The 12,070-nt window shown below is 43.5% G+C and overlaps 1 protein-coding gene across 1 annotated transcript in view; it reads left to right on the top strand.

Moving 5' to 3' along the window:
* ABCD2 (ATP binding cassette subfamily D member 2) overlaps nt 1-9,737 on the top strand; it is a 47,353-nt gene extending 37,616 nt beyond the window's left edge. Inside the window, exons 8-10 of the mRNA XM_014963971.1 lie at nt 1,824-1,908; nt 2,601-2,726; nt 5,315-9,737. Coding sequence (XP_014819457.1) covers nt 1,824-1,908; nt 2,601-2,726; nt 5,315-5,525 — 422 coding nt within the window. The 3' untranslated portion in view covers nt 5,526-9,737. The remainder of the gene's footprint in view (nt 1-1,823; nt 1,909-2,600; nt 2,727-5,314) is intronic.
* The last annotated feature ends 2,333 nt before the right edge of the window (nt 9,738-12,070 follow it).

The following is a 12,070-nucleotide window of genomic DNA, read 5'->3' as shown; positions in this document are numbered from 1 at the left end:
ACCCACCCACCCACATCCTAGCTCAGATCCAGATCCCAGGAGCTCGTCTATATTCTCAGCTTAAAAACAATAGAATATAAGCAGCAGCCTGAACATTGTCTTCAGAAGCATAGTTGTTTCTGTGGCTTTCATGAAGGACCATTCCCATCCCTTGCCTCTGGAACCCTTGCCAGAAAGGAGCGCTCCAGGCATTTTGCAGTCATTTTTGGAAGCTGAAGGAGTTGGTGGAACAGCTACTCCAGCTCTCTGTGTGGTCCCACACCAGAGTTCATCCAAATGGTGATGATTCAGTTAATCATTACACAACTCTATCTTTGCTAGGAGCCTGCTGATAGAAAGCACTGTATGTGTCCCCGCGTGGTGGGGGGGTGCCCGCTGTGATCCTTAAACAAGAATGGAAGGAAATAAAGGAAAAACAATAGGATCACTAAAGGTGATTTATTTCTGTTGTGTGCATGCCTGGTTTTTAAATCTAGCTATATACACATATATTAAAAAATCATGGCATTATATTTTGCAATTTCACATAGAGAAAATTCTTGGAATTCAATCTCTAGCATTGTCAATTGCTGTTTTCAGTCACACAACCTCTCACCAGATGCTTCACTGAGGTTTTTTCAGACCTACCAAGCTCTGGTGTAGCACCAAGCATGGGCAGAGCACTCCCCAGCCTCCTGCACCGTAACAAGCCCCACTTGTCTCACCTTTGGTCAGGTATCAGAAATGACCCAGCCTACCCTCCTGCTTGACCTTGTTTATAGTCTTTTCTGGCAAGTGTTTATTTTCAGTTGGGCAGTGGCAGAAAAGGGTTTTTGGTTGTGGTGTTAATTTTTTTAGTTAGAGTGCTAGGCTGATTTGGAGAAATGTTCTCTTCCTCACCTGGCCCTGCTCCAGCCGCCTGTCTCATGAATAGATGATCTATGGAGACAAATGTCTTACCGGATTTTCTTTGCATCCAAGTTCTCCCTTTTCAAAACTCATCTATTTTCTGGATTGTTTGATTGAAAACTTATTTTCAGTAGGGTTATTTGGTATTTGAAGTTTTTCATTAGTGGGAATGAATCATGCCAGAGTACTCACAGAAACGCCAGTCCGCCAGGAGATCGCAGATAAAATGCCTCACGCTCCCGTTGCATTTAAAATGGTGATGAACAAAATTAGTTAGAGGCCACACAGAATATTAAATAAAGATACGCAGTGTTCTAACAGTTGTGGGTCGTTTGTAAATACAAGGTAGCAGGAAGTTTGTAGAGATAACCCTCCTGTCCATATGTAGTTTTGTGTGTCAGCTGCTTGTCTGTGTCCACAGAACGCATCCCTGTGTCTGCGTCGGTGTTTCTGTTGAGTTTGCTCACAGCTATTCTTTGCCTACAGTAGTGAGTGGAGTCTGGCACTGCTCTTAATGGTTTTTACACTTTATGTCTTTGAATTTGTTTTTAAATTTCCACTCACACCTTTCAAGAAGGAACAAAAATTGTTCTAGAAACCCAACATGATCAAAAAAAAAGGTCAGTTGGATACAGGTAAAGGATGTTTTTTCAAAGAGATGGTAAGTAAAGTTTTTTGACAATACCTACATGACCAAGAAGGTTCAATTCCACTTTCAAAACTGACATGATTTTTGGGGCATTTTTCCAACTGAGTGCCAGTGGGAAGGCATTGAGGTATTTCAGAAGTGATCCAGAACCCTCAGCTGTCTCTTCTGTAATGGAAATACTCTTTATTATTTTGGTTGCAGATTGCAGAGATGTTGCAAGTGAAGATGCATTTCCTTCATAAGTTAGCATTGTTCTGACATGTTTTGTTTGCATTTTTTTTTAAAGGCTGGGATGCCATCATGGATTGGAAAGATGTCTTATCAGGAGGGGAAAAACAAAGGATGGGCATGGCTCGGATGTTTTACCATAAGTAAGCATTTTGATTTGTTCTTTTAAATAGCATCTGAAAATGAGGAAGAGTTTTGGAGGCTTGTTGTAATAGTCTGAGCAGTGGTAGACTATGATCTCCATGAAATATGCAATACTGCTAGATGGTTGCATAGGACCATGGACCTTTATTCATACAAGCTCTGCTTTTAGTTTGGGTAATGTTTCTTATTTAGAGCATTACGTTTTCCAGATATTCCTTTCTTTTTACATCTTGGGCACAAACATCTTCCCTGCATCTGTCCTACAAATATTGCAGAAGTCTGGTGGACTGTTGCAGAGGGTATGAGAGTATAAAAGCCAAGCTCCGAAACTTTCTGGGTTTGGAGACTGCAGGCACTGCATGCAGAGCAGTGAACAGAAAGTTTCTGAGTTGGCTGTGGCTACTGCATAACTTGATGACAGGATAAAGCTAGGTCAAGCTAGAACATTAGTTAGATCACTGTGTACTCAGATGGACCAGGAAATAAAACCCATTTTTCCTGGAAGCCAGGTCTGCACCTGAATAATGCTTGGAAACTTTATGTTGTTGCTAGCCAGCTCCCAGCTGTAGATGAGGGACAGCTGTCTTGCAAAAATTGCACTCTCCTTTCTGTTGTTCTTTCAATTAAACACTGTATGTGAAAATACTGTCCAAAACGTAGAAGAGTAATGTTCTTTATCTGCTTTTAAAAGGCCAAAATATGCATTGCTGGACGAATGCACAAGTGCTGTAAGCATTGATGTTGAAGGAAAGATATTCCAAGCTGCAAAAGCTGCTGGGATATCCCTACTTTCTATAACACACAGACCTTCTCTTTGGTAAGTACATTCAGGGATTGATAACGGTCCTTGCTTTTAGCTTTCTGTCAGGCCATGGATTGGCTTTTATTCTTTGTACTAGGGCAGTTATTTAATCAATATCTACTGCATTTTCTAAAGTAACTTGTCTACAATAACAGTGATGTAATGCATTTGGCATTGACTTTTTTCATTCTTTGACACGTATTTATTCCTCCCTCTTATGTTTTTTGAAATGTATTTCGCTTATTAGCTATTAATAGCAACATGCAGGTATCTAAGAGGCAATTAATTAGCCCACCACACCACAGCCACAACAGATATTACCAGATTATTCTGTAAAGGTGACAAGATACATGAGGTGTCCTGGGGAACTTTGCCAGTGCTTGGGAGATGGGAGACATGGCAAGTGGTTAAACTACTCGTTGTTCTTCCATAGGAAAAGTACATCTGTTGTTTTGACTTCAGTTGTGTCCTCTATCTGCAGGGTTCATGATCTTTCAAAATTTGATTGTCTATTAAAAAAAGAAATATTAGAATTCTGAGAAACATCATTCTAATGAGGAATTACTAAGTATGGATGAGTCCCTCAAAGGAAATAAATGTAGTTGCTGAATACATAAAACAATGAAATACTTTAAAGGGCAAAAGGAGATCAAGGTCTAAGCTGATATTAGCAATGACTGTTTGTTCTGAACTCCTTGATCTCTACTGTCAGATTGTTTGCTTTTTTTAAACTGATGACAAAAAATCCATTAAGAGTCTATTGTCTCAAATGAAAGAAATTTTACCAGTGTCTGCTTCTCTGAAAAAGAATGTTTTTCTCAGCATTCCTCCTTCCTCTGTGGAGATGGTGACAGTGGAAATAACTTTTATTGGATCGGGACCTAAATATTACAAAAAAATGAGTATTCTGATAGGAAAAAAAGTCACATAGACATTTGTTTTTAAAATAATTCAAATTACACTTAAAAAGAAAAGCATTATTTAAATTTTTTAAAGTTTGGCATTATTTTAAAACCACTGCTCAAGAAAACAGGTATTTGAGGGCATCTCACCTATAAATAATTACAATGCAGAGGGAAGTTCTGCAAAAGAACTTGTGAGAAAGATCTTTTGAGTTCAGATTCCTACCAACATTTCCTGTTTCCTAGTACTAGTGCTATTCAGGAAAGTTTGGGATTGCTCTTGTAGCCTCCACAGTATTGCTGAAATTATCAGAAATCTGGTGATTTTGGGGGTTCTGGACAAGTAAACGTAAGTGCTGAGTGGAAATAAGCATCAAATGCCTTTAACTTAAATAAGCTTCTGCAGGGACTGCATTGCATAGACAAAAACCAGGTTCACATGCTGTTTTCTCCTTCTCAAGATTATGCCAGGGAATATTTGCTCTTTTAATCAAAATATTAGTTACTTTCCTAGACCATAAACATTGGACATCTCAGTCAGCTATCTTAGCTTCCTGATTTTTTTGGGGGGTTTTGGTGGGGGGAAAATAGAGGGATAGATTAAGTGTTTGGTGTCACAAAGAATAATAGCAAGAAGTGGTGAATGTAAGCCTGGAGCTGAATCTCTTTTGAGTCCCATGTCATAAGCTATTGAGTTGATTAAACTGTCACATTCCCTGGATGGGATTTATAATCACTGTTTTATGATGTATCTCATCTTCTATAATTTATAATGATAAATTACAGAGTCATACCAGCAGCTCTGAGGGAACTCTCTGGCTCTTCCTCTTGCACCTCCTGATAAATGTCTTGTCAGGTCTTGACAAACTCTGCATGTACACCTTTGAATATTTTTGGTGCACACACCCTCAAACTCACTGAAAGATCTGTGACTCCTACACAAACTTTTTAATTTTGACCCCTAGCAAACTGAACCATGTTTTAGGACTGGAGGTTTCTTTAGCCAGCCTTCTTAGATGGAGGGGAACAAACTGAGGTGTAATTTGAACAAACTAGGGTTCTATCAGTAGCATCAAGTGCACCATGCCTGCCTGAATGCATTTTTCTGCTAAGGAGGTAAAAAGTCTCTCAGAAAGCAAGGTAAATAAAATAAACTGGGACTAGCGTTCCTGGGGGAGAAGGGAGCCACATCTCCTGCTGCTTTTCAAGCTCCTAGAGAAAGAGGAACCTGGTGGAGTTGAAGTGAAGGCAACTGCAGCCACAGACAATGTTTCAAAGAGGGAGGCCTCCACCTTGGCCAGAGACAGCAGATGATGAGGGGACCCTCCACAGCCATTCCCACTCCTGCCAGCATCAATACTGGTGAGGGGTGCTCAAGGAGGGGTGAGGAGCAGCCCACACTGGTGCTAATAGCTTACACCTGGCATCTCGCTGCTGAATTTCACTGGATGGCCTAGGGAGGTCCGGGTGAAATACCAAAATCCTTTCAAGTCCTTTGAAATACCCAAACCCCTTACAAAAGAGTGTCCTGGGATTATGAGTCACTGAAGAAAAAGTCTTACCCAGTGATCCAAAACTGGACAACTCCCAGCATCCTGATAGGCACCATTGAAAAGAGACACAGATGTCCAAATTTGCGTGCAAAAATGAACCAACCATCTTTTCCCTGAGCCATTACTGATGTTTTACTTTCTACTGCAGGAAGTACCACAGTCACTTGCTGCAGTTTGACGGACAAGGTGGCTGGCGTTTCGAGCAGTTGGACACCGCTATCCGTTTATCACTGAGTGAGGAAAAACAGAGACTGGAATCCCAACTTGCAGGAATTCCTAAAATGCAACAGAGACTGAATGAACTGTGTAAAATCTTGGGAGAAGACTCAGTGCTTAAAACAATGGACAAAGAGGAATAAATAATTTATGTTTTACGTTTTTAAAAGTATTTTTTTAGTTAAAAGCATTACAAATTCAGCCATTATCCTTTGCATGCATCGTGATAGAGGCTTAGAGCATAGAGAAGCACAGCCAGCAGAAAATAATGCTCTGAATGCTATGTAAGACTTTAGCGTTTTAGTATTAAGGAAGAAAGTGGTTGAACTGTGAAAAGAAAATAAGCAAGTGCACAGAGTATAAGATTAGCCATTGCAGCTTACGTTAATTCCTAGTGAAAGCCCGATTCACTGCAAAAAAAAACTACCGACGCGCTTAGGTTTTGTAGGTGAATTTTTGCCTGAGACTTGTCCTGCAGAATGTGCTCTGGTACCGGGTGACTGTGTGCGTATGATATGCCTGCTGCCCAGAGCCAACCTGGCCTGACACTCAGGCATGGAGCACGGCAGAGGCAGCATCTGGGTGAGTATGCAGATGCACGCAAGAAATCTCACGTGGGTATGAGAAGCCTTCTTCCAGCCCATGTAAAACCAAACTCCTGTTCTACTACTGAATCGCCTACGCACCGTTACCTGCATTTCCATAGGAAATAATGTAATAGGCTGACCAGAAGACAACTTTCTGAGCCACCCACTGCCCTGGCGACAGAGAAGCAGGGATAGAGCTAAATGTGTAATATACTTGTGCTATGCTTTATGCCATTATGCATAGCTCCAGAGGCTCTTTGCCCTTCATGATACATCAGTTCCTTTGGGAGATTATTTATGTCCCCTACTCAGTAACCTCTGATGGGGGGGCGGAGCAGTGGGCATGGCCTCCAGTGATTTAGCATTCGCTTGACTAAGTCTTTCATCAGCTCCATAGGTCTGATCCGGCCAGTGTCCTTCTCTGACCCAGTTCCTCCACTGGTAAAATCACAATATAGACACTTGTTCGTTCCACGAGACACTTGGCGACAGGAAGGACTGTAGGAGAGGAGAATGTCAGTTTCTGACAGTACACTGAATTCTCAGGCATGGCTGTCCTGCTAGTTAAAATGCTCGGCACTTACAAAGGTCTGTGAAAAGTTATGAGCATTTTGTAACCACTAATTAATATGCCTGCCATATTTTGGTAGAGTGGCTGAGCACTGCCCTCCCTGTGAGCAGACACACCGGTTAACGGCTTTGCTTTCAGATGCACTCGGTGACTGTCCCACCTGCTTTTCAGGTCAGTAGGAACCTGGTCCCCAGTCAGCCAGAAGGTGCTTTAAACAGAAACCCCTAGGACGGTGCTGGCCTGAGTGCCTTGCCAGAGGCAAAACCCAGTGAATTAGAAATAAAGATGGGAATGGATTTTAGAGCTCCTGATCTCCTCTCTCTGACTGCAAGTGCAGGGAAAATGGGCAGCCTGGGAGTGAGGACCAGGAGGGGTGAGAGGCTTTGCAGATGGTCAGTGAGCCTTAGCCGAGATGTAGCAATCCTGAAGTCTGATGGTTCCTTTTTTTCCTAGAAGAAGTGTGATTCCTTAGAAGATTTCTGTCTTGAGAGGCAATGCATAAGCTGTTAAGAACTGTGAAGAGAGGAGAAATATTTGGGGGGTATTTGCTGAGCTGGGAATGTTTGAGCACCCTGAAGTTAATATAAACCGTTTCCATTTTCTGATCACTTTGAGAACAAGGGGAACGAGAATTAACTGTCTGCCAAATCCCCGTCCAGTGCACTAACCATTAGCCCATCTTCCTTCTCACTGGGTGCTCGTCTTGCTGCTTAATTTGGGCACTTGTACCAGAAAACGGAATGAGTCTGCTCCCTGTCCTCCTCCTCCAGAGTCTGTGGCTTGAATGTAACCCCATAACTTGTCCTGGTGACAACAGTTTGTTCCTGTCATGAGTTTTCTCTGTAGGGTTCCCTGGGATATTTCACTGACACAGAAAAGAATGCTCTTTGAAAGGGAAACTTTGAAAGGGATGAGAAATTAAGGTTCAAGATAATACGATGTTGTGTAGTGGAGTGCAGACTGGGGGTCGCTGCTGTGGAGGATGACATGTGCATGCATTTTAATTTGCAAGTGCCTCTGCTTGTCCCTCTCCCTGAAGGCGAGCTTTCCTCCTTCTCATCTTCAAAGGAAAATTCAGAATGGCTTAGGAAAAGAAGAAGTCAGCCAAGAATCTGTTCTCAATGAGCATAAATGAGATGACTGATGATTTTAAAGCCTTGCACATTTCTGAGTTATGTTTCTGTAAGATGGTGATGAATCAGGCACCGTGTCCTGTATGCATGCCCTTGTCCCAGCTGCAGCAGATCCTTCTCCTAGTGCAAAGCAGCCACAAAACCACCTTTCCTGAGGCAGGAGCTGAGGTGGAGGAAGGGGCATTAGTGTTCCCCACCCCTCCGTTAAGCACTTTACCATGTGGCTGGGGCTAAACCAGGGTTCTCCAGTCCCCAAATGAGGAGGACACTGAGAAGTGCTGAACGATTGGCCCAATTTGGCACAGCCCCAGGGATGGCCCTGCACCCTCCCAGCCTCCCACCAGAGCTCTGCCCTGGTGCTTGGCTTGTTGGGAGCTGCTATGGGCAAGTACAGTGCCTGAAATTGCTGATTTCAGGGGTCCAATCTGGGCATCCTTCACGGCACAGCAGTAACACGTCTTCTGAGGAAACCGTGTTTAGAAGTAGAAAGTTTGTTTGCTGGGTTTTTTTTTTTTTTTAATGAGATTATGCATAAAACATACAAAAGCTATGTAAATTACTGATGAAATTTTAATGAAAACTGAAATCACACCAGGATTAATGTAATAATATTTTCCTTGAAGTCTGATACGTATTTCTTGGATCCAGTAATAGACTTAACCATTCCCATTCAGTACTATAGCCTAAAATACCCTAACATCTCGCCCAGCTGTTTACATTTTTGTAGGCATGACAAGAACATTAGAGGCTGGTACGAGAAGAAACCCTTCTCTGAATGGGAACTTTCTGAGTAATGCTGAGCCAGTTTTAGAAGGATTTTGTGTACTGGTGGCTCATTAATTTTAAAGTTCATTTTGTGGCTGGAAAAGGAGCTGCCTTGGAGATTTTCTCTGCAAACTTTCTGAGTTGTTCCAAGGGCTGATTGAGATGGGAGTCTCCGGTTCTGTTTCTGGAGAGTTTTACCTCTGCTGTAATACAAGGTATAAGGCAGCTCGTTTTGTGCTGCTTCGGGTGCAGCTGGGAAAGGCAGAGCAGAGGTGCCTGCTGCCTGCTCAGGGAGATGCTGTTCTGGAGCCGAGGTGTGGTGAGCACTTTGCCCTTGCAGAGTGAGAGAGTCAGAGCAGGGCAGGATGTCGTGGTGGAGTCCTTTTTAGTGGTGCAGTGAGAGCTGCTCTGGATGTTCGTTCCCTTTCTGGCGTTCAGGAGCTCTGACTCCCTGGGAGGTGAGAAAGTGGCTTTTTGGCCTTCCTTCTGCCGGTCCTATCTGGCTGGAGCTGGCCAGGTCCAGCTCGTTGTGTCACAGCATCTGTGCACTCGGGGCTGGACACTGCAAAGCCTCCTGTGAGCACCCTCTCATCCTCCAGGACTCAGGGCAGACTGGACTTGCCTGGGGCTGCATCCTGGAGCAGTACAGATGCTGAGCAAAACTCATACCAGTCTCAGGCGTGGAGTAACTGTACAATAAAAATATGAAGTACCCACATTCGTTCAGATAACGTTGGGATTTTTTGCAAGAATCTTCAGAATGGGAGGAAACATTTGTTGTGCGTGGGATTTCAGCATTTTAACCTAGGAGGAGTTCGTTTCTTACTTAGTTTTGGGACCAGACTCATTCCTGTTTTAAACTTGGAAGCCCTCTTTCTGCAGGGGTAGAAACCCCCACTTATCTTGTAAAGGAGTTTTTTGAAACTAGTGGAATTTGTATCTGAGTGAGGAATGAAGGATTGGGTATTCAATGGGATATCTTAGGGAAAATTGCAATAAAAATTATGTCCTAAAGCAAATGAACACATCTACAATCCCCTCAGTATGTCTGAGTGATGATAGTGCATGTCAAAGGCAAGTTTACGAGCCTGTGATCAGAGATTTCAATCGTATTTAGAATGAAATCGCTCTACTGAGCTGTTCATGAAGCTTGAGAGAACTGAACTGCTAATTGAATGTGTCTTTGTTTTGTTTATGTTTGATATTAATGCCTTTTAAGAGCAGACAATTTATAAAGCAATAAATTATGCTTTACAGTTGTAATTTATTCCAACCTCAAATAAAACATGTTGCATTTACTTTGAGTTTACAGTGTTCCTTATGAATCACTCACAAAGCAGTCGGGACCTGCCAGCATGTGCTCTGGGACCCCCTTCCCATCCCTGGTTTCTGTGCTGGGGGAGGAAAGTTTGGGGTGGATGTTGGGTTTTTGTGAGTTAAAACAAGCGTGTCGTCCCTGGATCGGGCTGGTGTCAAAGGCTTCTCACGTCTCGCACCTGTCCTCTTCAGCATGGACCCAAGTCATGGCAGGAAGGTGAGAAGAGCTGCCACCACTTGCTGGGGAGGTCTGCAGCGGGGCTGGGCACCGAGCTCCATGCCAGAGGACATTGTCAGGAGCACCAGATCAGGTGGCCTCGGCAGCATCACTCCCAAAGGTGGTTGTTACAGTCTGTGTAAGGTAAAGTTGTGCGTAAAGCATCAATGTCACAAATATTACAAGCAAGTGCCCGTGTTGGCCTGGGAAAGGAGGAGGTTATTTTCTTAGGGATTAAGGTAAGAAAACCAGTCTCCTTAGCTCTTCAGACTGAGGACATCGTCTGATTACTTCGCACCCAGAGCTGCCTTGTGTCTAGCACCTTCCCTGCTGTGTGGCAGGGGACAGTGAGGTACTCTGTGGTGGTACAGGACCTGGATGATGCAGTTGAGGAGCCCATGGCAGTGGTTGTCACTTGAGAACTAGGTCCTTACGGGATCTTGTGAAGGCCTGTCCACTGTGCCTTCCTTCCAGCTACTGCACCCACTCTGGTGGAGAGCACCAACAGAGCTATGAGCTGTGAGAAATGCATTCTGGGGGGTCGCTGGGTGGCTGTAAGACCACGCTGATGTTCATGCATTTGACCAAGAGGAGACAGGCTGTATTGTAGTGGGGGAGGTGAGCTGAGAGGTTGCACTTGAGTATCACCTTTTTTTGGTAAAACATGCTTTGGTGTCTGCTCTTTGGAGAACGTTCCTGCTTTCTGATCAAGCCACCAGAGGACTGGCGCCGTGTGTTCACTGGAGCCCTGAGCCTCTGCCCAAGGGTTGAGTGTTCCCAGAAGAGATGGGACAGCAAGGCTTCTGTCACGGGAGTAAAATGGACTCAGGAGATACTCAGCGCAGAAGTGATCAAAGGCTTCTCCCAGCTGCAATGTTCTGGTAAGTGGAATACCTGGAAGAACACCTGACACTCTCTCTATATGGTCTTATTTCTGATTATGGCTCGTTCTGCAGCACCTGCTTTGTATTTTTTAAATTAGTGTCTTTAACCCAGTGTAAATGAAACCATCTACAAGAGGGTAACAGTGTCATATTAAAAATTCTGCACCCACCCAGTACAAGTTTGGTGTGTATGAACAATCTGTTTTAAACAGGTAATTAAAAAAGTGAGAAAGAGATGGTGATGGGGGTGATGCAGCGCTGAGGAGCCAGCTGGGTCCTGGGGCTGAGCCCCCAGTGAGAAACCAGGCCAGGAGGAGGGGTGGGAAAAACCAGTCCAGGAGAGCCCTTGGGAAGAGCTGTGTGCTGGAAAAAGGGAATAATGAAACCTGTCTTGGACATAAAATAATTATGAAATAGCACATTACTTTTCTTCTGTTGTCATCAAACATATAAAGACAAGCTGGCCCTGACAGGGGATTGGTGGGATACCACTAACAACAAAAGAAGCAAAAATGTTCATTTATTGATCAATTTTAGCATGAAAATTGTCATAGAAGTTATTTAGATTGAAAAGTCTTTGACACTGAGTTTATATTTGTTGTGCTTCAGAGACATATTTTAAATGGATCAGACTCGTGATGCTTTTTGTAAAGATTTGGGTCTTTGGGAAGCAGAAATTATTTTCACCATGAATGATAACCAAGTTACAGAAGCAAATCCAACCTACTTAATATTGAAAACAAGCCCAAAAAATGCACTAATTCTCTAATAGTCTTGTCCTTTGTATCTCAGTTTGAATGTTTTTCTCCTCACTTATAGCACACTATGCTACAAATGCATGGAGTTTATTAGAGGCTTCTCAATCAGTTGGTGTTTCCTGTGGGTTTTCCTGTGTTTGGAGATCCCTATCGTTATTATAAAGGTTGCACTAAGCCTGCCTTCCCACCCTTTTAGCCCGCTCTCTGTCCCCACCGGGATGGGGTCAGTGCTGAGACATCCTGGTGCTGGTGCCCTCCTCCCTGGGAAATGTAGGGCACAAATGTGGGTGTGAGCAGGAGAAGGCCCTGAGCATCCCATGGCCAGACCCTGCGAAGGTTTTTTATAGGTAGTCAGCAACCACCTGTAGGAAAAGTCTTAAGAAATAATATCTGCACAACTACAGTGACCAGTAGGTAACCAGGTGCTAATGGGAGATGGCAAAGTGCATCAGTTAG

The sequence above is a fragment of the Calidris pugnax genome, unplaced genomic scaffold, assembly GCF_001431845.1.
Source record: "Calidris pugnax isolate Ruff unplaced genomic scaffold, ASM143184v1 scaffold44, whole genome shotgun sequence".
Classification (NCBI taxonomy): Eukaryota; Metazoa; Chordata; class Aves; order Charadriiformes; family Scolopacidae; genus Calidris; species Calidris pugnax.
This window is presented reverse-complemented; position numbering and strand designations above follow the sequence as displayed.